Source organism: Emys orbicularis, chromosome 2, assembly GCF_028017835.1.
Source record: "Emys orbicularis isolate rEmyOrb1 chromosome 2, rEmyOrb1.hap1, whole genome shotgun sequence".
Classification (NCBI taxonomy): domain Eukaryota; kingdom Metazoa; phylum Chordata; order Testudines; family Emydidae; genus Emys; species Emys orbicularis.
The window spans coordinates 214,769,913-214,797,158 of record NC_088684.1 but is presented as its reverse complement, the minus strand read 5'-3'; the positions used below and the strand labels follow the sequence as shown (position 1 = coordinate 214,797,158).

Genomic DNA, 27,246 nt, shown 5'->3' with positions numbered 1-27,246 from the left:
CATCTGCAGATCTGCTTTCAGCAAAGCTTCATCATCAATCTACTGTAGGCATCCCTGGAAAACTGAATATCAGAGACTAAAAGAAAGATTTCTGCTGGCCAAGTCAATCCCAAATGGATATAGCAAGGAGTATGTGAAATCCTTCAATATTTCACATTTCTGAGAAAGTGTCAGCATTGTTAACTGGTTCTACCAAAAGACACCAAATTAACAAGATTATGATGAATAAGAACTCAATTCTAGTTGAGGGCACTCCCTCATACGTGGAACACTCTTCAAAATCAACAACTTGGTATTGACTAAGGGACAAGTTAGTCTGACCTACCAGTAACAGCAATGAAATCTCACAGAAGGTGAAAAGAGCAGATTAACCCAGTGGTAGCAAACTGAACTATCAAGCAAAGGAACTACTGAGTCTCAGACACTGCACTTTAACCTTGGGCCAACAGAGGCTGAGATTGCTGTGAAGGCAATACTCGAGGAAACAACGTACAGCTCTTATGAGCCAGGAAAACATTCAGTCTGACAGAGAGTCAAGCATGAAGGAAAAAATGGCATGATCCTAGGGGTCCCCAGGAAAGCAGTGGAGTAAGAATTGTAAGCAATAGCAAAAAAGGTTCTTACCTCAGTCGGCAGAATGGGATGTCCACATGCTGCACATTTTGGAGCTAAAACTCTACAAGAGCAATGAGAAATTACAGTTACACATATACCATCTGTATGAAAGAGGCTTGTATGTTCTGACTAAGGGGTAATCTGCAGTATGTGGTTTTTCACTTTATCTGCAAGGATAGTGGTGTGAAGAGCTTTTCATTCCAAGTGTTTGTTTACAAAATGAACTAAAACTGGATACCACCATATAGCCCTCATATTGGCTCGAATGGCTGCACAATCTGCAGTAAACATTACTTATGGAGGAAGTAGTAAATCCCAGGGCCAATCAACAAATTTTTTATACATCCGGGCCATGGAGCATCCGGACCATGGAATTTATCAACGAATATTGTACATGATCCATTAAAAAATGTCATTTATGCCAGTTATATCCTGGTGTGACTGATAGAATCTGCTCTGATCTGAGGAGCTGCCATTTTGGAATAAACACTTTTGAGAACCTATTTCTGAGGCCAACTCTCAGTACTCTGTTTTCTCTAGAAGGGAAGGGCAACTGTGTTTAGACATGTTTTTCAAAATTGAAAACTTTTAGGAGTGGTTAGCATGGCTAGTTATTCTCAGAAGGAGCCATACCAAGCTGGTAGCTGCAGACCCTCAGATAAAATGGTTACTCACCTTCTCGTAACTGTTGTTCTTTGAGAGATGTTGTTTACGTCCATTCCAATCAGGTGTGCGCGTGCTGCGTGCATGGACATCGGAAAGTTTTTCCCTTAGCAGCTCCCGTCGGGTTGGCTGTGGAGCCCCCTGGAGTTGTGCCTTCATGGCACTGGATATATGACCTTACCGACACGACCCCCCCCCCCCTTCAGTTTCTTCTTGCCCGCTACTCCGACAGAGGGGAAGGAGGGTGGGTATTGGAATGGATGTGAACACATCTCGAAGAACAACAGTTACGAGAAGGTGAGTAACCGTTTTTTCTTCTTCGAGTGCTTGTTCACGTCAATTCCAATCAGGTGACTCCCAAGCTCTACCCCGGAGGTGGGATCGGAGTCAAGGAATTGCTGATTGGAGCGCCGCTCTGCTGAATGCCGCATCATCTTTGGCATGCTGGGTGATAGCATAGCGAGTGGTAAGCGTATGCACCGATGACCAACTTGCTGCTCTGCAGATCTCCTGTATCAGAACCTGGGCCAGGAAAGCAGCTTACGAGACTTGTTCCCTTGTGGAACGTGCCATAATAGCAGGGGGTGGGACCTTGGCCAGCTCATAACATGCGTGGATATAACCTGTCCAGGCCCTTGAGGAAACGCCCTACCATGGGGTTGGCGAATACGGAACGTCCAGACGCTCCCAGATGGAAGGCTGAGATAGCAGCGAGGTGCTAGGCTTTGTTAATGCTGCCAGGCTTTGTTGTTTCAGGTGTAGGAGAAACTCCAGGATGAGTGGTACAGGCACCTGGAGTGGAGGTGTGTGATGCTGGGCACACCAGCAAGTGAACCTCTTCCACTTAGCTAGATAAGTGACCCTGGTGGATGGTTTCCTTATGCCTAGTAGAACCTCCCTCACTGGTCCCGAGCACATGAGCTCCATCGGGTTTAACCATGAAGCTTCCAGGCTGTAAGATGGAAGGACTGGAGGTCCGGGTGGCAAAGGCGACCATGGTCCTGTGTGTTCAGATCGGGGTAGAGTGGTAGTACGATCGCGGTGTCCACTGACAGCTCCAGAAGCATGGTGTACCAATGTTGACGGGGCCACGCTGGGGCCAGCAGGACTACCTTTGCCTTGTCTGTGCAGATCTTCAGCAGCACCTTGTGCATGAGTGGGACCGGTGGGAAGGCATACATGAGGCGGTCTCCCCAGGGTAGGAGGAACGTGTCCGAGATCGAACCCGGGCTGTGTTTCTAGAAGGAGAAGAACGTTGGGCACTTTCTGTTGCTCAGGGTGGCAAAGAGATCGATTTTGGGAAATCCCCACCTTTGGAAGATGGAATGTATGACATCTGGACAGATGGACCACTCGTGATTGCAGAAGGACCTGCTGAGGTGGTCCGCTAGTTCGTTCTGCATGCCTGGGAGACAGGACGCATCCAGGTGAATGGACTGGGCTATGCAGAACTCCCATAGCTGGAGGACTTCCCAACATAGGGGAGAGGACCAGGCTCCACCCTGCTTGTTGATGTAAAACATGGCTGTGGTGTTGTCCGTCATCACTGCCATGCATTGGCCTTGCAGTAGGGACTGGAAAGTTTGGCATGCCAGTCGCACCGCTCTGAGCTCCCTGATACCGATATGGAGTAAGGGCTCGTTCTCTGACCATAGGCCTGTGTTCGGAGATCTCCCAGATGTGCCCCCCAACCCAGCACTGACACGTCTGTTACCAACGACAAGGAGGGCTGTGGACTGTTGAGGGGGTCTCCTGCGCACACCATCCGAGGGTCGAGCCACCAATGGAGGGACTCGATTACTTGCTGTAGCACCGTCACCACTGAGTCCAGGCTGACGCGTCCCAGGCAATAGGCCAAAGCGAGCCAAGCTTGGAGTGGCCTGAGCCTCAGCCTGGCATGCCGGACTTGCTGTAGTGGTCGGGTACCGCCTGAGGTTTTGAATAATGTCTGTTATGACTTGGAATCGGGTCTCTGGCAGGAACGCCTTTGCCTGTACCGAGTCCAGCACCACCCTGATGAATTCTATTCTTTGGATCAGTGACAAGGTTGACTTGTTCACATTGAGGAGAAGTCCCAGTCCCTGGCGGTCGGCGGAATCGAGGCCGGGGTCTGCCACAGGGTCTTTATGTTGTTTTGAACAGTCTTGATCAAAGGCAGAGCTACCCGTGATGGACCTTCAGGAGTGAGAATATCCACCAGGGGGTCCTCGGCCTCGACCACCTCCTCTGCTTGCAACCCCACGTTGCGGGCAATTCGCCTAAGGAGGTCCTGATGTGCCCTATGGTCAATTGGAGGAGGGCCCAAAGCTCACGCCCCTGACACAGCTTCATCACCTCCACCTCACACTGCCCTGCCAGAGAGTCGCTACGTGCCGGACTCAACGGTCCCTCTGGGGTACCGAAGTTAATGGCACCGACTCATGCCCACTTTGCACCGGGTCGTTTCTGGGGTGCGCCGTGCATCCCCTGACAGTCCCACGGTTTTCGGGGCCAGTGAGAGCCCCCTTTCATCCTTCTTGAGTCGCTTGTGCGGCACCGCGGAAGTTGAGCAGTGATAGGCTGCTATTCCTGGCTGCAGTGCCGGGGTGCGCTGGTGCCGAGGGTCTCTTGCGCTAGAGTCCTTCCTCGGTGCCGTGTCATGTACGGATGCTGGAGCACTCCGTACGGACAAGCTCGGTGCCAATCTTGGCAGTCTGCAGCTGGCTGTGGGTGGAGAGTGGATTCCATTAAAAGTTGTTTTAGGAGGAAATCATGCTCCTTCTTGGTTCTTGGCCGAAAAGCCCTGAGATTTTGCCTCTCCGTTTGGTGCACTTTAAGCAAGAGTCGTGGGGGTCACTGATGAGCATAAGCTTATTGCAAGCACTGCAGGGCTTAAAGCCTTGGGCATGCCCCAGAGCCCAAGGGGTGGGTGGGTTAGGGATTGGGGAGAGACCCCGCTCCCAACCTACTATCTAAACTATCTATACAACTATGTACTAAATTAACTATAACATTAACTTGAAACTCGAATGACTAACAGGAGAACATTAAGGGAGCACCTGCTGAGCAAGTGAGCACTGTTCCAACGGCCGTCACGGATGGTAAGAAGGAACTGAAGGGAGGTCGGGTCGGCAGGATCATATATCCAGCGCCAGGAAGGCGCCACTCCAGGGGGCTCCACAGCTGACCTGATGGGAACTGCTAAGGGAAAAACTTTCCGACGTCTGTGCACGCGGCGCACGCTCACCTGATTGGAATTGACGTGAACAAGCACTCGAAGAAGAACAGAGCAGTTTCTATCACTAGGTCATACAAGCCATTTTTAATGGCTCATGTACACTGTGATAGTAGAGTGCCAGCTCTTCTATTGTTAAGGTAGGAAATTGCTTTCTGTTTAAAGGCGATCCGGATGTTCAAAAAATTCATGGTCTGGCTCTAGGATTTACTTTTTCATCTACAACTACTATTTACTGCAGATTATTCAGCCATTCAGGGGTAGATTTCAGGTTGAAGAAGTCCTTGAAAGAACAGTGAACCCCACTTAAATAAGGACTAGGAAGTAGGAATAGGATAGCATTGCATTATCTGTCTGAAAACAAAAAAGTAGCAATCGTTTAAAATGGCTACTCAGAGAGGTGGAAGTGGGGACAGGGAAAATTAGACACAGGAATAATCCATGCACAGACATATTAAAAGACCTGGGGCCCGATTTCATTGCAGTGGGGCATGTTCAAGCTTGAATAGTGTTTTGGGTGGGTTCAAATCATTTCAAGTGCAAGGGAGTATGCATTACTTTATAGTAATAGTTGTATCTACAAGAAATTAAAACTTTAGCACAAGTGCAACATAAGGCAATTCTATGGAGCACCTTAGAGCAGGATTATTGTATATTTCAATATTCTCCTTGATCATAAGAGGAATCAGGCAGCAGAATGGAGTAAGCGAATGGCTCAAAGTGTATGTCAACTGGTAGGTCTAATATTACCTATGACAGTGGCTCTTTAATCTCCCTAGATAGTACATTACTAGTGATTTGCAAGTAGATTTTTTTTATGATATATTATTTAATTAACTAACCATATAAAAAGGTGAATAATAACCCTCACCCTCCAAAAAAACCCACCACCACCACACACACATACGTTCAGCACTAACATCCTAATCATATTTGGTTCTTACAAGCCAGAGTCAGCCCCTGGTGTAACAAAGTGCAGCTCCCATTGGCTTCAAAGGAATTTACCGGTACTTCAGGGCTGATTTAGTTCTTATTCCTTTAAAGCACTTTACAAATATTAACTAACTGAACCATACATTTCCCCTGACAGATAGGTGAATATTACATCAATTTTGCAGATGGTGTTAAGTGACTTACCCAAGGCCACAGAGGAAGTCAGTGGCAGAAGGAGGGGAAGAGGTCAGGAGTTCCTAGCACCCAGTCCCATGCTCATTACACTAGTCCATACACCCACACTATTTTGAAGGTTGAATTAGTGGGTTTTCGACTAGGTTTACTTAGCTGTTTACTTTGTTCTTACTTGTGGTAATCTCTGACACAGTAGATTTTGTTCTCAGTGTCTACAGTGAATGGCACTCCATCCAGACATTCATTACAGATCACACAACGGAAGCAGCCTGGATGGTATGATTTCCCTAGAGCCTGCAGGATCTGCAATAAACCAGAGACAGAAGAGAGCTCATGGACAGGCATTAAAAGATGAGAGTATAGCAGTAGGAGCATACTACCGACCACCTGGCCAGAATGGTGACGGTGCCTGTGAAATGCTAAGGGACATTAGAGAGGCTACAAAAACAGAAAACCCAATAATAATGGGGGATTTCAACTATCCTCATATTCACAGGGTACACATCACCTCAGGATGGGCTGCAGAAATAAAATTTCTAATCACCATTAATGACTGTTTCTTGGAGCAGCTAGTCCTGGAACCCACAAGGGGAAAGGCAATTCCTGATTTTGTCTTAAGTGGTACACAGGATCTGATCCAAGAGGTGAATATAGCTGAACAGTTGAGTAATAGCGACCATAATATAATTAAATTTAATATCTTTGGGGGGGGGGGGGAGAAATACCAAAGAAACCCACCACAGTAGCATTTCACTTCAAAAAGGGGAACTACAGAAAAATGAAGCAGCAAGTTAAACAGAACTTAAAAGAAATAGTCACAAGAGTGAAATGCCTGCATGCAGCATGGAAACTTTTTAAAAACACCATAAGAAAAAGACTCAAATTAAACGTATAACCTAAATTTAAAAAAAAAATAAAACCAGTAAGAGGATAAAAAAATGCCACCAGGGCTAAACGGAGTAAAAGAGGTGTTTACAGGGGAAAAAAATACTTTTAAAAATTGGAAATCATATCCTGCTGAAGAAAATAGAAAGGAACATAAACTTTGGCAAATCAAGTGTAAAAGTATAATTAGGCAGGCCAAAAAATAATTTGAAGAGCAACTAGAAACAAAAAACCACAAAAACTAACAGCAAAATTTTTTTTTAAGTACAACAGAAGCAGGAAGCCTGCCAAACAATCAGTGGGGGCCACTGGATGATCGAGGTACTAAAAGAGAACTCAAGGAAGACAAGGCCATTGTGGAGAAGCTAAATGAATTCTTCACATCGGTCTTCACTGCAGGGATGTGGGGAAGATACCCACATCAGAGCTATCCTATTGAGGGGGACAAAATCTGAAGTACTGCCCCACACTGATGCATAAATAGAAGAGATTTTGAACAAATTAATAAATTAAACATTAATAAGTCACCAGGTGATATTCACCCAAGAGTTCTGAAGGAACTCAAATGTGAAACTGCAGAACTATGTAACCTATTGCTTAAATCAGCCTTTATACCAGATGATGGGAGAATAGCTAATGTAATGCCAATTTTTTAAAAAAGGCTCCAGAGGCAATCCTGGCAATTATAGGCTGGTAAGCCTAACTTCAGTACCAGGCAAATTGGTTGAAACGATAATAAAGAACAGAATTGTCAAACACAGAGATGAACTCTATGTTGGGGAAGAGTCAACATGGCTTTTGTAAAGGGAAATCCTCATCAATCTATTCGAATTCTTTGATGGTGTCAAACATGTGGACAAGGGAAATAGTGTACTTGGAATTTTAGAAAGCTTTTGACAAGGTCCCTCACCAAAGGCTCTTAAGCCAACTAAGCAGTCATGTGATAAGAGGGAAGGTCCTCTCATGGATCAGTAACTGGTTAAAAGATAGGAAACAAAGGGTAGGAATAAATGGCTATGTTTTTTAGTGTAGAGAGGTAAATAGCAGAGTCTCCCCAAGAATCTGTCCTGGGACCAGTGCTGTTCAACATATTCATAGAAATAGGGGTAAACCCCAAAGGTGGCAAAGATTGCAGATGATACAAAATTACTCAAGATAGTTAAGTCTAAAGCAGGATATGAGGAGTTACAAAGGGACGTCACAAAACTGGGTAACTGGGCAACAAAATGGCAGATGAAATTCAGTGTTGATAAATGCAAAGTAATGCACATTGGAAAACATAATCCCAATTATACATACAAAATGATGGGGTCTAAATTATCTGTTACTACTCAAGAGAAATCTTGGAGTCATTGTGGATAGTTCTCTGGAAACATGTGCTCAATGTGCAGCGGCAGTCAAAAGAGCTAATAAAATGTTAGGCACTATTAGGAAAGGGATAGAAAATATAATGCCACTATATAAATCCATGGTGTGTCCACACCTGGAATACTGAGTGCAGTTCTGGTCGCCCCATCTCAAAAAGGCTATTTTGGAATTGGAAAAAGTACAGAGAAGGGCAACAAAAATGATTAGGGGTATGGAACCGCTTCCATATGAAGAGAGATTAAAGAGACTGAGGCAGTTCATCTTAGAAAAAAGACGACTAAGAGGGGATAAAATAGAGGTCTATAAAATTACAACTGGTGTGGAGAAAGTGAATAAAGAAGTGTTATTTACCCCTTCACATAACCCAAGAACCAGACGTCACCCAATGAAATTAATAGGCAGCAGGTTTAAAACAAACAAAAGGAAGTACTTCTTCACACAACACACAGTCACCCTGTGGAACTCATTGCCAGGGGATGTTGTGAAGACCAAAAGTATAACTGAGTTAAAAAAAGAATTAGATAAGTTCATGGAGGATAGGTCCATCAACAGCGATTAGCCAAATGGTCAGGGACGCAACCCTATGCTCTATCTGTTAGTCTTAAAGGTGCCACAGGACTCTCTGTTGCTTTTAACCCTATGCTCTGGGTGTCCCTAAATATCTGACTGCCAGACACTGGGACTGGATGACATAGGATGGATCACTGGATAAATTGCCCTGTTCTGTTCACTCCCTCTGAAGCATCTGGCACTGGCCACTGTCAGAAGATAGGATACTGAGCTAGATGGACCATTGGTCTGACCCAGTATAGACATTCTTATGTGTTTATGAAAATAATATACTTATGACATTACATCAGACAATGGTGCAGTGTCATCGGAAATACTATGTCCTGTTTTAGTAATTTAATTATAAGAATGATTTAGTAGAGATAGAAATGGTCCGTAGAAGAGAGCTGGGATCTACATATAGCAAGAAATTAAAAAGACTAGAATTATTTAGCTGGAAAGAAGAGTTGGCAGGGCCTAGATTTAGAGTTTCAAAATTACAAAAGTCAAAGGGAAAAAGTGACTGATTTTTCCTTTAAACTCTGTCTGAAACCTTAAGGATATGGGGACACTGCCTAATTAAAGGACAGGAAATACAGAGCCAACAAAAGAAAATACCTCTTTCCACTCTTCTGCAACAGGCTGAGACACATGTAGCAAAGAGAGGACCAGCATAGTAACAGATACTATAGTCCAGCCCCCAGCCCACCAATGCCCTATCTGCCCCCAGCTCAAAGGGCTGCAGGAAGCCATGCTCTCATGCAATGGGTGTGGACAGGAACATCAATAAACGACCACAGGAGTTCATAAAAAGGCAAAGTCAGTGTGTTTTTAAATGTCCTGCTCTTCAAAGCAAAGTTCATTTTGACCCGACACTGAAAACATGTCTGTGCAACAAACATGAACGGATGCTAGTTTTGCTTCCTGGCAATGACAAGCCAGAGGATTAGGGTTCTTTCACTGTCATAAGTCATCACACCAGCTAGACTAACAGATCAAATGAGGTGATCCTATATATGAATTTCTTTTGCCCTGGAGACATCATTCAAAATGCTGTTTTCTTTCTGAGGCAAGCATCACTTACCATGTCCATTATCAAATGACCACAAATGAAACACCTGTCAGCTGACTGCTGGAAACCTGAATACTGCAAGGAGAAAAAAATTGGCTTAACATTTTACAAGGCTGGGTAACACACACACTTTGAGTGATCTGCCTTACTCTGCTCAACATTTCTTATGAAGCAAAACTTCCTTTTCTTTAGTCTGAACAAATATTGGGCAGGCCCTCATTAGAATATCTCAAAGTTACAGGGTCATATTTTCAAAGTTAAAAGGGTCTGTAAGTTCCCATAACAGTAGGGTGCTAATTTAAGTTTAAATTGAATTTAACATACATGGGCAAATACCAGATGTGCACATGTAAATCAGGGATCTACTGGCAATCCATATGTGCTTATTTGACCATCATGTGTGCGCAAATATCGGGTGTTTATTATGCATATACATCTCGTATTTGTATGTGTAAATTAGGTGTACACAGATAGAACCTGGCCTAACTTGAAATCTGGCCCACAATCTCACTAGGTTAATAAATATCAGAGGGGTAGCCGTGTTAGTCTGAATCTGTAAAAAGCAACAGAGGGTACTGTGGCACCTTTAAGACTAACAGAAGTATTGGGAGCATAAGCTTTCGTGGGTAAGAACCTCACTTCTTCAGATGCAAGTCTTGCATCTGAAGAAGTGAGGTTCTTACCCACGAAAGCTTATGCTCCCAATACTTCTGTTAGTCTTAAAGGTGCCACAGGACCCTCTGTAGGTTAATAAATGTAAACTTGGAGGGCCAAATTCTACCTTCAGTTATGCTGGTATAAATGTGGCATGAATATCACTGAAGTCAGTGGCACTGTCCCAGCTTAATGCTGGTATAATTCAGAATAGAATTTGGCCCAGAGGATTATTTTTGCCAAGAACTAAACATATGGACCTGATTCTCAATTACACTAATGCCACTTTTACACCACTGCCACCAAATGTAATGGACATCCACTTTAAGGCTGCCTTACATACCGTGACTAGCAGAAAGGGTTTTAGTGTAAATGAGCATCAAGCCCACCAAGTATTTTTAATATATTTAATTAGACTACATTTTGCAATGCCTGGATTATTAACATCTATTGTTTTTAAATTACATGAGAGAGAAAAAGAAAGCTGACTCCTCTTCTCCCCAATAGCAATCGCTGGGGTTGATCAATAAGAGGGCACTTTGGGGGAGAGGGGGGAAGCAGAATGAACACACTCACTCGCTAACAACCAATAACCAACAAACTAATTCTTAAAACACAAACAAAAATACAAAACAAAACAAATCACCCTCCCAAAAGTCTTAGTTAAACACCCGTAAACTAATGTTTCATTAACTTATTTTTCATACTCTTTTTTTTCCTTTACATGCTGACTTTTCTTGTGTTTCCAAGGACTGGCTGTTTCTCTGCCTGGAGTCCAAGGTCATTTCTGTATTCTAAGGCTACTGCTGCATTTTTGTGCCACCCAGATGCACCTACATAGGGACCACCAACCACTCCATACATGACCAGAGGGGCTGCTTCTAGAGCAATGTTGTTCACATAGTTCAGCCCAGGACCCAAAGTAAGGGTCTGGTCCAAAGCCCATTGACGTCAATGGACTTTGTAACAGGCCCTAAGTGTGCCACTTCCACAGCCGTGTGAAAGAGCCACAGAAGTCTTAATGTTGTTTCAGTGTGTTGTTATGTAGTGCACCTAAATCAGATAGGTATTTAATAAATATTTTTAAGCACTGCTCGCCCTACTCTGTCCACAGTACATGAGGGTGTCTCATCTCTCTCAGAAATGCCCAGTCAGAGAAAGTTGATAGGAAGGGGAAAATCTGTTCCCTCGCTCGTTTCTCTCTCTCCATTTATCATGCCCTCATCCCCACCATATCTGAACACACAACCCAATCCCTTCCCGGTGAATGCTGCTTGTTGCCATTCTTTTGCTGAAATGTCAGTTGTTGGATTGTGTGAGTTGCTTGCATTACAGTTTCTCTGAGTCACAGCAGGCAAGTTGCAACGGGAGAGGCACAGGGCAGCAATGCACTCACCAGAAAGTCTTCTTCACAGAACACCTTTCCATTAACAAAATAAAAGGCTTTTCCTCTCAGTTTTCGACCTAGGGAGAAACAAGAGGAGAGAGAAAAAAAAGTTAGTAAATGGATGAAAAAAATACTACCAAAAGCTGGTAAAAGAGATGCATTTGGGGCAGTGTCTGTCTTTTTGTTCTCTGTTTGTGCAGCACCTAGCACAAATTGGGCACTAGATCTTGACTAGAGCTCCTAGATCCTATGATCATGATGAAAATAATGATGATGATTATGATTACTATTATTATCCAACTGAGCTGAATGCTAGAAACCATTCCAGGCCCAGAATATCAACTAACCATGTTTTCTTTTTAATGACAGTCCTGTGATCTTTGGACTCTAATCCCTGTGTTGCAACAAGGGTGGTTTCAACAATGAGAGTTTCACATTCCACGTGGAATCTCAACACCCTTTTATTGAATAAAACGTACCTAAGAAACGACCTCAGCACAACATACTGTTTAATGCCACAAAATACCATCTCCCACACTCATCTCTGAAACTAAGTGAGAGAGGGAGTTCTAGGATCCTGCATGGAGCAGCAGGGATAGTTTGCTGATTCACTCGGGAAGCCACTGCTGGTGAGTGGTTAGGTAAATAAGGGTGTGTGCACAGGGGTTTACCTATACTAGATTTTATTTCTTTAAAATTTCCCATCAGTGCTGTTCCACCAGTGGGAGCTCTTCTTTAGGTGGACTAAGCACTGGCAGCTGCCGGCATTTTAAACACCACATTGTTTGGACCTGCTCTGAGCACAGTTAAGCACCACAATGGCTAAACGCCTGTGATTGGACTATACTAGCACTCCCATTATTGTTACTGTCATGGGAGTTGCGCTGGTGCTAGCAATGATATGATTTTTTTTTCCCCAGGGGAAAAAAAGAGTTTTTGTATTCGTTTTTAGAGAACCTCTTGTGTCTCTTTACAATGCACTTTCCTCGATAAGGCTGTGACACTATCCTCTAAAGTAGCAGCTGATCTGCTTGTGTATCTGTCTGAGGTAAAATGTTACAAAACCTGCTGATAATTCCAAGGAGGAACTGTGCAGCCAGCATTCCTGATTAGAAGGTATATGGCCAGAGTCTGATTTCAGGCACGTACATGGAACTTCGGCAAGGAAAAGGTAGTATAATTCTAGGAGCAGAATGTACAACATCCCATTTGATACATTACATAGGGTAAATACTGTCTAAGAAAATAAATATTGCCAGATTATTGTATGTTGCTGTGCTTACAGCATAAGCTCCTAGGCATAGGATTTATGTTTTCCTTTAGGTTCTACACAGCACGAAACACATCGTTGGCACTCACGAAATAATAATGCTACTCACTGTAACATACAGAATTAACAAAGGAAGACAACAGAATGAAGCAGCATAATTAAAGTGTAATCTGTTTTATGGTGTGTACACCAGAGGGCGCTTTCAGACAGGCCAGAAAACACCATGTACTACTAGTTAGGAAATCAAATGTTTGTACAGAGATGAAGGTGAAATCCTGGCCCTATTGAGGTCCATGGAAATTTTGCCAGGATTTCACCCTTTTTCTTTAGTGCTCGATCTGGAGGAGGGCAAAGAAGGGCAAAGAATATTGCAGACGCATTTCTTGAAAAGTCAGCCACTGTTTGCACATGCAGCAGCCAATTTTATCATCAGCATAGACAAGTAACAAGTGCATTTTAAGGGACTAGCTATGATATAAGAACCACCATGTGATAGGGTTTTCTGTCACACTTAAGGACAACTGAGTTACGATAGGTTTTTATTGCCAGGTGGGATGGGAAAGCACAGCTTGATAACTACATTAGGGAATGATGTTCCAGTTTAGCTTTTAGCCTGGGCCCAAAAGACTGTTCAGCAAGGTCAAATAGTGAAAACAGACATCGTGTTTCAAAATCCCACTGGGTAGTAGCCTGTCAAACTACAGTGTGTTTGTTTGTTTGTTTGTTGGGGGGGGGAGGGGAGAGTGCATGCTTGCATGCAACACACATTTATGTGAGCAAACACGAGTTTGCACTCTGGGTACAAGCAGAATTTAATGATGCAGCTCACTTTGAAAATTTGACTGTCCAAATCAACTAGCATGGAGCATACAAACATATGCACTATAGCAGACTTCAAGGCCAGTGAAAGTTGCAATATATGTAACATGGGACATTATGAAACAATGACACGTCAAACCACTGCTCTGATTCCTTAACAAGCAGTCTTTGTTGACTGGAGGACCAACCCACTAAAAACCCAAACCTTCTCCTAGTGTTAACATTCGCCCTGCATACAGCAGTCACAGACACACCCACAGCATAAACATCTGCTGCACAAGACAGAAGAATAGCCACTGTAGGTTTAGGCTGCCTTGCAGAGGTGCACTGGGGGTGAAACAGATGGTGGTGCAGGGAGCTCCCTTGCTCCTTTGCCTGTGTTTGCAAGATGTGGTCATAATGCTGCAGGTGGTGGAGATGGAGGTGCCAGCATTGCCACTGGAGCTACATGAGGGGGAGCTGCAGAAGCCGTTTAAGAGGGGATTTGGTCTTGGTCCCTCACCAGGCACCACTCAGTTCTGAGAGGGCAGCACTGGTGGGAACACACACTACATCAGTTGTACAGATGCAGCAAGAGTTGCTGCTCAGTGTGCTCTCTCCAGCTCCTTGGCAGCATTTTGCATAGGCAGACATACCTCCTTCCACGCCACTCCAGCACTCCACCTCCCACACGCACTACGAGTTCTAAGAGCAGTTATCTGGTCCATCATTTTTAAAACATTCTCAGTAAATCATGACTGTTTCTAAGCAAACCTGTCCCGGGAAATGAAATACAGAACAGCAGCACAGGTATGCAATCGTTCACCAGCCCAATAAGACCCCAGAGAGAAGGATGGCATAATCAATGATTATGTCTACTCGCAGGCTGGCACCCAAATAACTAAATGGCTTTAATCTACACCATGTGCTATGCTGGTGCAAGTCTGTGTGTGGACACCCTTATTTCAGGACAAAAACACCCAGTTTCTGTTGTGCTTAAGTTGATATTTTACTGAGTTAAGCAAAATCAAAAGAGAACACTGATTCCACAGTAAGAATGCCCATACTCGTCTTATTTCAGTATAGTCAAAGGTGTAGATTACAACCAATTCAGTCATTTGGATGCCAGTTTGTGTGTAGATCTGTCCTACACAGGCACGGATTTTGATGGCGGGTTTGGTCAGTGGGGAGATGAGGAACGGAATAGAGCTGTAATGAGACAATACTTCAGCTACTAATGATTATTTAGAATGCGATTGCTAAGTAGCTTCATGAGCAATTTAACAAGAGGCCAAAACAAGCAGTCCTTACTCAGAAAAACTGCCCACTGATTTCAACAGCAGTTTTGCCAGAGTACAGGTGTCAGGGTTTGGACCTACACAGCTAATTAAAAAACAAGAATTGAAACATTCAACTTAAAAAAATAAGTTACAAGCTAGCACACACGGTAGCATAGCAAAATGTGCAGATGTCCAAATGACTGTCCTGCTATATCTAATGTATCTCCATAAAGACAGCTTGGGGAGGAGGAGGGGAAAAGGCAGTAAAGCTGTGCCTGTTTTTGGATGAAGGCCCTGACCCGTGTGCTAGCGATACCCATTGCAACAGAGGGACACAGGTTGAATTGTTGCCACAGTCATTCTTTGACAATGACAAAACGCATTTTACAGGCATCGTACGTCATGTGTATTTTTAACCCCCTGACACTTGCAGTCAAGATTTATTACAGCAATCCCCAGTGGGGTGGTCACAGTTTATGTTCTGTGTCAATGTTTTCTTTATAAGCTCATTTAGCAGCATGATAAGCCCCTTTGGAAGGTATTTATAATTCGGTTGTCAAAATTTGAACTGGATAGATGCACAAGAGGTGCTATTCCCATGAACGCTTTACAGGAAAATAAAAATCAATTTATTTATTTTTGCTTTTGGGGAAGGGACAGGGGTGATTATTTTATTTTTAGCTCCTCTCTCACCTCACCCTAACCTTCTTTTTCTCTAAACATCTGGCAGAAATTTAATGTGAAATTTTTCAAAAGTGACTACATAAATTGCACCCATAAAAACATCCATGCAGCAATTGTATGTACGGAACCTCCACGTGTACACACAAATCAGGGAACTGCATATGCAAACAAGGCAGACTATTTACTGACTTCTACCACTCTCGTCATCGAAGGACCTAGGCACCTTACAAACATTAATGGATTTATCCTCACAACATCCTTGTGAGGTAAGGAAGTATCCCCATTTAACTGATACACAGAGACTGACTTCCCCAACATCTCACAGGAAATCTATGGTGGAGCTAGGAATTGAAATATCTCTGGTCCTAGGCCAGTGCCTTAAACCACAAGGCTACCCATCCTCCCTGCTGCTTGTTTTGTGTATACAAGTGTAAGACTTGGCGCAATAGATACATGTGCATTTTTTCCAGGCACCAATAGAAACCATAGATATACCAGAAGCACACGACAGGTCTAATAGACAAAACTCATATGCCCACATTTAAAAATTTGACTCTTACTTCTTAGAAGTAGGATTGTCAAGCGATTAAAAAAATTAATCGCGATTAATCGTGCTGTTAAACAATAGAAAACCACTAATTTAAATATTTATGGATGTTTTCTACATTTTCAAATATATTAATTTCAATTACAACACAGAATATAAAGTGTACAGTGCTCACTTTATATTTATTTTTAATTACAAATATTTGCACTGTAAAAAAACAAAAGAAATAGTATTTTTCAATTCACCTAATACAAGTACAAAAAGAACAGGAGTACTTGTGGCACCTTAGAGACTAACAAATTTATTTGAGCATAAGCTTTTGTGGGCTACAGCCCACTTCATCGGATGCATAGACTGGAACATACAGCAGGAAGATATTTATACATACAGAGAACATGAAAAGGTGGAAGTAGCCATACCAACTGTAAGAGGCCAATCAATTGAGATAAACTATCATCAGCAGGAGAAAAAAAACTTTTGAAGTGATAATCAAGATGACCCAGAGACTGGGAATGGTTGGGCCATTACACTAATTGAATCTATTTACGCATGTTAAGTATCCTCACACCTTCTATGGGTCATCTTGATTATCACTTCAAAAGTTTTTTTTCTCCTGCTGATGATAGCTCATCTCAATTGATTGGCCTCTTACAGTTGGTCTGGCTACTTCCACCTTTTCATGTTCTCGGTATGTATAAATATCTTCTTGCTGTATGTTCCAGTCTATGCATCCGATTAAGTGGGCTGTAGCCCACGAAAGCTTATGCTCAAATAAATTTATTAGTCTCTAAGGTGCCACAAGTACTCCTGTTCTTTTTGCGGATACAGACTAACACGGCTGCTACTCTGAAACCTAATACAAGTACAGTAGTGCAAACTCTTTATCATAAAAGTTGAACTTACAAATGTAGACTTATATACAAAAAATAACTGCATTCAAAAATAAAACAATGTAAAACTTTAGAGCCTACAAGTCCACTCAGTCCTACTTCAGCCAATTGCTCGGACAAACAAGTCTGTTTACATTTGCAGGAGATAATGCTGCCCGCTTCTTGTTTACAATGTCACCTGAACGTGAGAACAGGCGTTCGCATAGCACTGTTGTAGCCGGCATCGCAAGATATTTATGTGTCAGAGGCGCTAAAGATTCATATGTCCTTTTATGCTTCAACCGCCATTCCAGAGGACATGGGTCCATGCTGATGATGGGTTCTGCTTGATAACGATCCAAAGCAGAGTGGACAGACGCATGTTCATTTTTATCATCGGAGTCAGATGCCACTAGCAGAAGATTGTTTTTCTTTTTTGGTGGTTCGGGTTCTGTAGTTTCCACATCGGAGTGTTGCTCTTTTAAGACTTCTCTACACCCCATACCTCTCAGATTTTGGATGGCACTTCAGATTCTTAAACCTTGGGTCGAGCGCTGTAGCTATCTTTAGAAATCTGACATTGGTACCTTCTTTGCATTTTGTCAAATCTGCTGTGAAAGTGTTCTTAAAACAAACATGTGCTGGATCATCATCTGAGACAACTATAACATGAAATATATGGCAGAATGCAGGTAAAACAGAGCAGGAGACATACAATTCTCCCCCAAGGAGTTCAGTCACAAATTTAATTAATTATTATTTTTTTAATGAGCAACATCAGCATGGAAGCATGTCCTCTGGAATGGTGGCCGAAGCATGAAGGGGCATACGAATGTTTAGCATATCTGGCACGTAAATATCTTGCAACGCCAGCTACAAAAGTGCCAAGCGAACGCCTGTTCTCACTTTCAGGTGACATTGTGAATAAGAAGCAGGCAGCAATATCTCCCGTAAATGTAAACAAACTTGTGTGTTTTAGCGATTGGCTGAACAAGAAGTAGGATGAGTGGACTTGTAAGCTCTAATAAAGTTTTACATTGTTTTGTTTTTGAGTGCAGTTATGTAACAAAAAAAATCTACATTTGTAAGTTACACCTTCACGATACAAGAGATTGCACTACAGTACTTGTATTAGGTGAATTGAAAAATACTATTTATTTTATTTTTGCAGTGCAAATATTTGTAATCAAAAATAATAAAGTGAGCACTGTACACTTTGTATTCTGTGTTGTAATTGAAATCAATATATTTGAAAATGTAGAAAAACATCCAAAACTTTTAATACATTTCAATTTGTATTCTATTGTTTAACGTGCGATTAATCGAGATTAATTTTTTTAATCGCGGTTAATTTTTTTGAGTTAATCACGTGAGTTAACGGCGATTAATCGACAGCCTTACTTAGAAGATTTTCATTTTATTTTACTGGGTCAATGTGTTGTGGTCCATAAGTAGCAAGAATAGTATGCAAACCTCAAATAAAGCAAAGCCTTTCAAAAAGTTATACTCTTGGGTCCTCCTCATGCACCTCAGCACAAGGGTCTTGTGGAGCACAAGCCCCACTGAAGTCATTTCAGCAAGTGGTAGGATCGGGGCCTTATACAGTAGAACCTCAGAGTTACGAACACCAGAGTTATGAACTGACCGGTCAACCACACACCTCATTTGGAATCAGAAGTACGCAATCAGGCAGCAGCAGAGACCCCAAAACAAAACAAAAAGCAGCAATTACAGCACAGTACTGTGTTAAACGTAAACTACTAAAAATATAAAGGGAAAGTTTAAAAAAAAAGATTTGACAAAGTAAGGAAACTGTTCCTGTGCTTGTTTCAATTAAATTAAGATGGTTAAAAGCAGCATTTTTCTTCTGCATAGTAAAGTTTCAAAGCTGTATTAAGTCAATGTTCAGTTGTAAACTTTTGAAAGAACAACTATAATATTTTGTTCAGAGTTACAAACATTTCAGAGTTAGGAACAACCTTCATTCCTGAGCTGTTCGTAACTCTGAGATTCTGCTGCATACTATATCAATGGTTCTCAACTTCTCCAGACTACGGTACCCCTGTCAGGAGGCAGATTTGTCTTGTGTACCCCAAGTTTCACCTCACTTAAAAACTACTTGCTTATAAAATCAGACAAAAAAATACAAAAGTGTCACAGCACACTAGTACTGAAAAATTGCTTCCTTTCTCCTTTTTACCATATAATTATAAAATAAATCACAACCTCCCCTCCCCAGGTTAAGAAATACTGATATAGTATATAGAGCAGTATAAACAAGTCATTGTCTGTATGAAATTTTAGTTTGTACATACTTCTCTAGTGCTTTTCATGTAGCCTGTTGTAAAACTAGGCAAACATCTAGATGAGTTGACGTACCCCTGGTTGAGAACCACTGTACTACATCTTAAAACTGACATCAGTTCAAGAGGTCAAAAAGCTCGATGTAATTTTTCATTCCAACTTTTTCTTTTAAAAATCCATGTCTCAAATACTGTTGAGATTCCATTGGTATGATTGCTGAAATGATGCCCTTGCTTGCCCATTAGAATGTTTAACTCGTGGGTTGTCACTCTGAAAACTAAATACTATAATGATCTTTGGCTTGAATTGCTGGCTTTTGGCAATATTTCACCATCACTTCACTCGGTTATTGGCAAAAATGTAGTAGACAATTAAAATATTTCCACACCTCTACCATCCCATCTCTGGCGGTTATTACAGGATTTCTCAGTCCTACCCATGATAAGAGCTTTGATCCTCATACCTCTATGTATTCATCAGTCCTATCTAGGATATCTAATCCATTTAGCTATGGGACCTATCAGATGACTGTCACCATGGTATTTAAGCACTGCGTCAGTACTACTTATAACTGTGTCAGTAGTATCTTTATGCTCCAACAAGCACTCTTTGTTCTGCAATTGGAAGTAACCATACAGTCAGGCTGAACTTCCAGGATGCTAGTGTTTTTTGGCCACTATAGTCTCACATTATGGATCTTGCACTTTAAAGTTTATATCTTTATAAAACTCTGAATCTCCTACTGCTCCCACAGAAGCCAATTGGAGATTTGCCCTAGACCTCCGTAGAAGCTGGATTGAACCCTGAGAGTTTAATTTTGTCCAAAGGCTTTTTAAATTGGTTTCTCATTAATTAGCATCAGTGGTTATGCTGGTTTAAAAGGAAACCAGGATTACAAGTCCCTGTTCAAAGGTAAAAAGTTACTGTGCACCACAAAAGTTTTCATCTCAATGTGCATAATTAGAAGTCTATCCATCTTAACATAGCTCCACAGTTATAAAACCAACCTTCTACTGTAATTACAGCTGGCAGATTTTTTTTTAAACGCAGAAGATTTACGTTCATAGAGGCTATAACCTCCTAATTATCCATGTGGCTGGCAGTCTGGAAAATGCCAGCAGTCTAAGAATTAAAGAGCCAAGAGCAACGGATGCTCCTTGCTGAGCCTGGGAGCCATGGAGTAAAACTGCAGTTCCCGATTTCCTTTTTGTTTCCCTCAGTAAAACTCAGATTGTCTGCCTCATTCTGCTCCCTTCCTGCCACTCAGGCAGCACAAAGGGAGCACAGACGGGCTGCAAACCTCTAGCCGGAATTCCCCCAGGTCCTACACCACACCCCCTGCAGCCCCTTGCGCAGGGGATGTTTCAGAGGCAGGGAAGCACAATGAGCGCCAGCAATCCCCTGCTGACAAATGATACCTTGGTACCATCACCAGATGCCACATGCTTAGGGTGACCAGATAGCAAGTTTGAAAAACTGGGACCGGGGTGGGGGGTAATAGGAGCCATAAAAAAAAAAAAAAAACCCCAAATATCAGGACTGTCCCTATAAAATCAGGACATCTGGTCACCCTACACATGCTAGAGCCACTTTTATGATGCTCTAACCTGTGCCTCGGGCCAGGCAGAGAATCGGGGAGGATAGCTCCTTTCTAAGGAAAGGAAGGAATGAGAGCAGCAGAATAAAGACAATGGGCTTCAAAAAAAGCAGACTTCAACAAACTCAGAGACCTGGTAGGTAAGGTCCTACATGAAGAAAATCTAAGGTAAAAAGAAGTTCTGGAGAGCTGGCAGTTTCTCAAGGAGACAGTATTAAGGCACAACTGCAAACTACCCTGATGCGATGGAAAGGCAGGAAGAATAGTAAGAGAGTATGGATACATCAGGAGCTCTTTAATAACCTGAAAATCAAAAAGAAATGCTACAAAAACTTGAAACATGTACAAATCACTATGGAGGAGTACAAAAGAATAGCACAAGCATGTAGAAACAAAATCAGAAAGACTAAGGATCAAAATGAGTTACACCTAGCACAGGACATAAAAGGCAATAAGAAGCGGTTCTTTAAATACACTAGGATAGGGGAAGGCAACATGCGGCACGCAAGCTGATTTTCAGTGGCACTCACACTGCCCGGGTCCTGGCCACCGGTCCGGGGGGCTCTGCATTTTAATTTAATTTTAAATGAAGCTTTTTAAAAACCTTATTTACTTTACATAGAACAATAGTTTAGTTATATATTATAGACTTATAGAAAGAGACCTTCTAAAAACGTTAAAATGTATTACTGGCATGCAAAACTTTAACTTATGGAGATATACCTATCTCATAGAACTGGAAGGGACCCTGAAAGGTCATTGAGTCCAGCCCCCCTGCCTTCAAGAGCAGGACCAATTTTGCCCCAGATCCCTAAGTGGCCCCCTCAAGGACTGAACTCACAACCATGGGTTTAGCAGGCCAATGCTCAAACCACTGAGCTATCCCTCCCCCCTTTAGAGTGAATAAATGAAGACTTGGCACAACACTTCTGAAAGGTTGCCGACCCCTGCACTAGTAGCAAGAGAAACAGGAAGGAAGTGCAGGTTCTCTTTTAAGTGGGGAAGGAGAGCTGATGACATCAAGAAAGCTGAGGTGTTCTATTTTGCTTCAGTCTTAACTAAAAAGGTTAATGGTGACCAGATACTAAAACACAATTAATATTAAACAACAAAGGGGAAGGAATGCAAGCCAAAATAGGGAAAGAATAGTTTAAACAATATTTAGATAAGTTAGATGTATTCAAGTCACCAGGGCCTGATTCAATTCATCCTAGGGTACTTAAGGAACAAGCTGAAGCAATCTTGGAACCTTTATAAATTATTTTTGAGAACTCATGGAGGACGGGTGAAGTCCCAGAAGACTAGAGAAGGGCAAACACACTATATTTAAAAAGGGGAACAAGGAGGACCCAGGGAATTATAGATCAATTTGCCAAACTTCAGTATCTGGAAAGATACTAGAACAAATTATTAAACAATCAATTTGTAAGCACCTGGAGGATAATATGGTTATGAGGAATAGCCAGCATGGAACTGTCAAGAACAAATCATGCCAAACCAACCTAATTCCCTTTCTTAGCAGGATTATGGGCCAAGTGGATGGGCGGGAAGCAGTAGACATGATATATCTTGATTTTAATAAGGCTTTTGTCGCAGTCCCACAAGACATTCTCATAGGGAAATGGTCTAGATGAAATTACTATATGGTGGGTGTACAACCAGTTGAAAGACTGTACTCAAAGTGTAGTCATCAATGTTCGCTATCAAACGGAGAGGGCGTATCTAGTGGGGTCCTGTGTGTGTGTGTGGGGAGGAGGGATCAGTTCTATTCCATATTTTCCTTAATGACTGGATAAGGGAGTGGAGTGTATTGTTATAAAATATGCAGATGACACTAAGCTGGGAGGAGTTTCAAGCACTTTGGAGGACAGGATTAGTATTCAAAACGAACTTGACAAATTGGAGAATCAGTCTGAAATCAACAAGATGAAATTCAATAAAGACAAGCGCAAAGTACTTCACTTAGGAAGGAAAATCAGACAGACAACTACAAAACAGGGAATAACTGGCTAGATCAGCGCTTCTCAAATGCGTCCACCAGAGGCTTTTCTTGCGGCCACAGCCTCCTGGGCAGTGACTGGGGGTGGAGGCAAATCAGCAGTTCCTCCCCTTGGGCTACAAGGAAGGGTTGGGCCCTCCCCCCTCTGGAGCCACAAGCGCCAGAGGAACAAATAGCTGGTGTGAGTTCCCCACCTTCCCGGGGGCAGTGGGGCTCAGGCTTCCGGCTTCAGGCCTGGGGCTCTGACCGTGGGGCTTTGGGCTCTGGGTTTTGGCTGCACAGTGGTGGGCTCTGTTTCCCTGGGCTCACCATCCCTGGCCCCCGCTGCCCCCATCCCCTCACCCATCCACCCCATCACCCCTGGTCCCCGCTGTCTCCCTACCCACCTCCCCATCCAGGGCTTAATTTGTCCCCCGGCTTCCCAGGGCTGAGTAAGTCTGCTGTGAAAAGTGGTATGTGTGTGTTTGTAAATATCACTCACCACTGCCTCAGAGCTAGCTAACAAGTCTGCTGCTGTGAAAACATACAAATATCACTTTTTACAGGAGTAGACTTAGCTAGCAAGTCTACAAAAAATAAACCACAACCAAAAAAGCAAAAGAAACAACAAAAAAGATAAGAACATACAAAACACCTTATTTGTGTTTCTATTCTGTTTAGGTCCAGTAAAGAAGAGCGACAACTGTACATTATTCTTATTATTGAGTCTGCAAATAAAAACCCATCATAAATAAATTACTATGATTTGGACATATACATGTGCATATTTATTCGTTTTTCCTAAATTTATTAAGTATTTTAGGAAAAACTGTCATAGTGGCCACCAGCAAGAGTTGGTGGTAGCACTCTGAGGCCACCAAAAAATTTGTGGTGAGAACCCCTGGGCTAGGTGATGATACTGCTGAAAAGGATATGGGGGATATAGTGGATCACAAATTGAATCTGAGTCAACAATGTGATGCAATTGCGAAAAAGGCTAATATTCTGGACTGTATTAAACAGGAGTGTCGTATGTAAGACACAGGAGGTAAGTGTCTCACTCTATTCAGCACTGGTGAGACCCCACCTGGACTTCTGTGTCCAATTCTGGGAGCCACAATTTAGGAAGGATGTGGACAAACTGGAGAGAGTCCAAAGGAGAACAACAAGAATGATAAAAGGTTTAGAAAACCTGGAGGAAAGGTTAACAAAACCAGGCATGTTTAGTGTTGAGAAAAGATGACGGGGGGGAGGGGGAAGAGGGGGAGACAACCTGGTAACAGTCTTCAAATATGTTAAGGGTTGCTATAAAGAGGACTGTGATCAGTTGTTCTCCATGGCCACTGAAGGTAGGGCAAGAAGTAATGGACAATCTGTAGCAAGAGAGATTTAGGTTAGATATTAGGAAAAACTCTTTAACTATAAAAGGGAGTTAAGCTCTGGAATAGGGTTCCAAGGGAGGTTGTGGAATCCCCATCACTGGAGGTTTTTAAGAACAGGATGAACAAACCTGACAGGGATGGTCTAGGTTTACTTGTGCCTCAGCACATGGGGCTGGATTTGGTGACTTCTTAAGGTCCCTTCCAGCCCTACATTTCTATGATAGCTGGCTTCCAGCCTCTGCTGTGCTCATTGGAGGCTAGATGCAGCATAGAAGCTGACCCAGAATACTCAGCTACTATTTCAAATCAGTTCTTAACTAGGGTTACATGAAAAGTTCCTCTAGAAACCTGAATCTACCCCAAGTCAGGGTGAGTTCAGGGTTCTCTTACCTGGCAGGCATCTCAGCCCAAGTTACAGAAAGTTTGATGCAGGTTTGCTTGAGCTGATAAAGCAGTTTCTTCTCAGAAATGCCTATCCTTACACCCCAAGACACTTTTAAAGACATACATACCAATAACACTTAACTCGTAAATTGCTCCGTCTCCTCTCTCTCATTTAATCACTTGGCTACGAAAAGCGCACTGTAAAAATTGCAAAACTTTGTCCGTCTACTCAGAAAACAAATGGGTCAGCAAAAAATAATGTGGGAGAAAGGGGTCTGATGCCTCCGAGCACAAACATGCGCTCCAGCTGGAGCACATGGGAACTGAAAGGCAGGCACTGTTTAATTACAACCACAGGTGTGAGACGCAAACGCAGGAAACCACAACCAGCCACGACACCATAAATAAAGCCTCTTCTCTGATTATGGCAGATCTCTGCAATAAGCTCCCCACCTCCACTTTATTTATTTATTTTTAACGGACTCATACACCATATACCCCAATAGCACCGTAGTTTATAGATAAGGCAACTCACACTGGGAACAGTGTTACAAATTGCAGAATCCCTGCTGAGGCACCTTTTTGTACACAACACTCAGTCTCTCTTTCTCTCTGTTCCCTCCACTAGAAAGGGATGTTCTGTTCCACCAAAGACACAGTGGAACCATGTCTGTGATTCGATACATAAGGCTGTTTACACAGCTTCCACTATCTGCCTGACTAAACCCACAGTGCTCTAACTTCCTTTGGGTGGGAGAGGAGGGGAGGTGCTCCTTTTCCCCTTAACATTCTCAAATTGTGAAATCTAGCCAGAAAAGAATTGCTTTGAAAACATAATAACGGCCAATACTGGGTCAGACCAAAGGTCCATCTAGCCCAGTATCCTGCCTTCCGACAGTGGCCAATGCTAGGTACCCCAAAGGGAATGAACAGAAGAGGTAATCATCAAGTGATCCATCCCGTTGCCCATTCCCAGTTTTTGGCAAACAGAGGCTAGGGACACCATCCCTGCCCATCCTGGCTAATAGCCATTAATGGACCTATCCTCCATGAATTGATCTAGTTCTTTTTTGAACCCTGTTATAATCTTAGCCTTCATAACATCCTCTGGCAAAGAGTTCCACAGGTTGACCTGTGCAGGGAAGTTTGAGGTTAATTGGATGAGGAGTTTTTGAGATAGTAAGCTTCAAAGAAAATTCTTTTTCACTTTTTGGGGAAAGTCTTATGAAGGATAACAAAAAACCCCACCACTCAGTAGTATCGTTCCATTGGCTTGTACTAAAAAGTTATAGTTTCATGCATTTGCCCTCAGTGGAAATAAAATAGGCTATTTTTACTAACGTTGAGTGGAAACACTGAGTTATTAGAGATCAATTTTTCAAGTTCCTGAGGGTGCGTGAAGGTCTCAGTGAATACTGAACTGTAGCTAGAAAATTTATAAATATTCTCAAACTTTTTAAGGAAATTCCTACCCCATGAACCTTATAACAGAGATAAACTTGTAGACATATCTTCTTTAAACAAGCACACATTAGAAGAATATAATTATTTAAAATTAAAATTAAACATCAGAAAACCTGGAGGTATATTCAATTAAAGGCTCCAATCTCAGCTTTCATCTTCCCCTAACCATACCTCGTATTTAAACTTCAACTGAAGACCACTACCCCTCCCTTCATACACACACACTTCAGAAAACTCCACACACTGGCCTGTAAGCATCAAACCCAACCATTACTTATGGGCTGAAGCCCCAGCCTTCTCACATCCTGGGAGTATGGGCGTATTACTCAATGTAAAAGCCACGTCAAGCCAAGGTCTTGTATATCACACTCACCTTAGCAATAATGCCCTGAAGTCCTTCTGTACCTGCAACAGGCCAACTGGATGGGAGCAGGTTATATCATCATGCAACAAAAGCTGTACTTCTGTGATTCATACGCTATGTTTCCTGTGGCACATGGTGGTGGTCCTTTGCCAGGAAGCAGAGAGGATAAGGGGCAGTTTAAGTTGGGGTTGGAACATCCACTGATTTCCCCCCCCCCAGACTATTTCTGATGTTATTTGAATTCCTATGCTCTACTGAGGTTCTTTTTGCTTTTTGTTACATTACGTACTATATAAAGCAACAGAGGGTCCTGTGGCACCTTTAAGACTAACAGAAGTATTGGAGCATAAGCTTTCGTGGGTGAATGCCCACTTCATCAGACGCAAGGTGTCCCTTGCGTCTGATGAAGTGGGCATTCACCCACGAAAGCTTATGCTCCAATACTTCTGTTAGTCTTAAAGGTGCCACAGGACCCTCTGTTGCTTTTTACAGATTCAGACTAACACAGCTACCCCTCTGATACTACGTACTATATAGTTTTTGCTTTGGTAATTTTATTAAAAAGATGTCCCTTGATGGAGATGTTCATTGATGCTTAAAACTTCCCCCTCTGGAGACAGGTACATTTGTCACAACTGGAAGTTAATTTGGTGGTCTTATATGGTCAAATTCAGCCCTGCTATACGCCACGCACCCAAAGCTGAATTTGGCTCTAATAGCCTAGTTGCCTTTGGTTCGCATTTTTAAAAAAACCCACACATGTACATTTGGTACCACTGGCAGTATGCTC

At 42.5% G+C, this 27,246-nt stretch overlaps 1 protein-coding gene across 1 annotated transcript in view; it reads right to left on the bottom strand.

Annotated features, from left to right (window-relative positions):
• The window catches only part of LIMD1 (LIM domain containing 1), a 52,907-nt gene that overhangs the window by 1,460 nt on the left and 24,201 nt on the right, over positions 1-27,246 (bottom strand). The window contains exons 4-7 of the mRNA XM_065399413.1: positions 11,545-11,612; positions 9,507-9,569; positions 5,793-5,923; positions 625-676 (exon numbers count right to left, since the gene is read on the bottom strand). Of these exons, the coding sequence (XP_065255485.1) occupies positions 625-676; positions 5,793-5,923; positions 9,507-9,569; positions 11,545-11,612 (314 nt within the window). The remainder of the gene's footprint in view (positions 1-624; positions 677-5,792; positions 5,924-9,506; positions 9,570-11,544; positions 11,613-27,246) is intronic.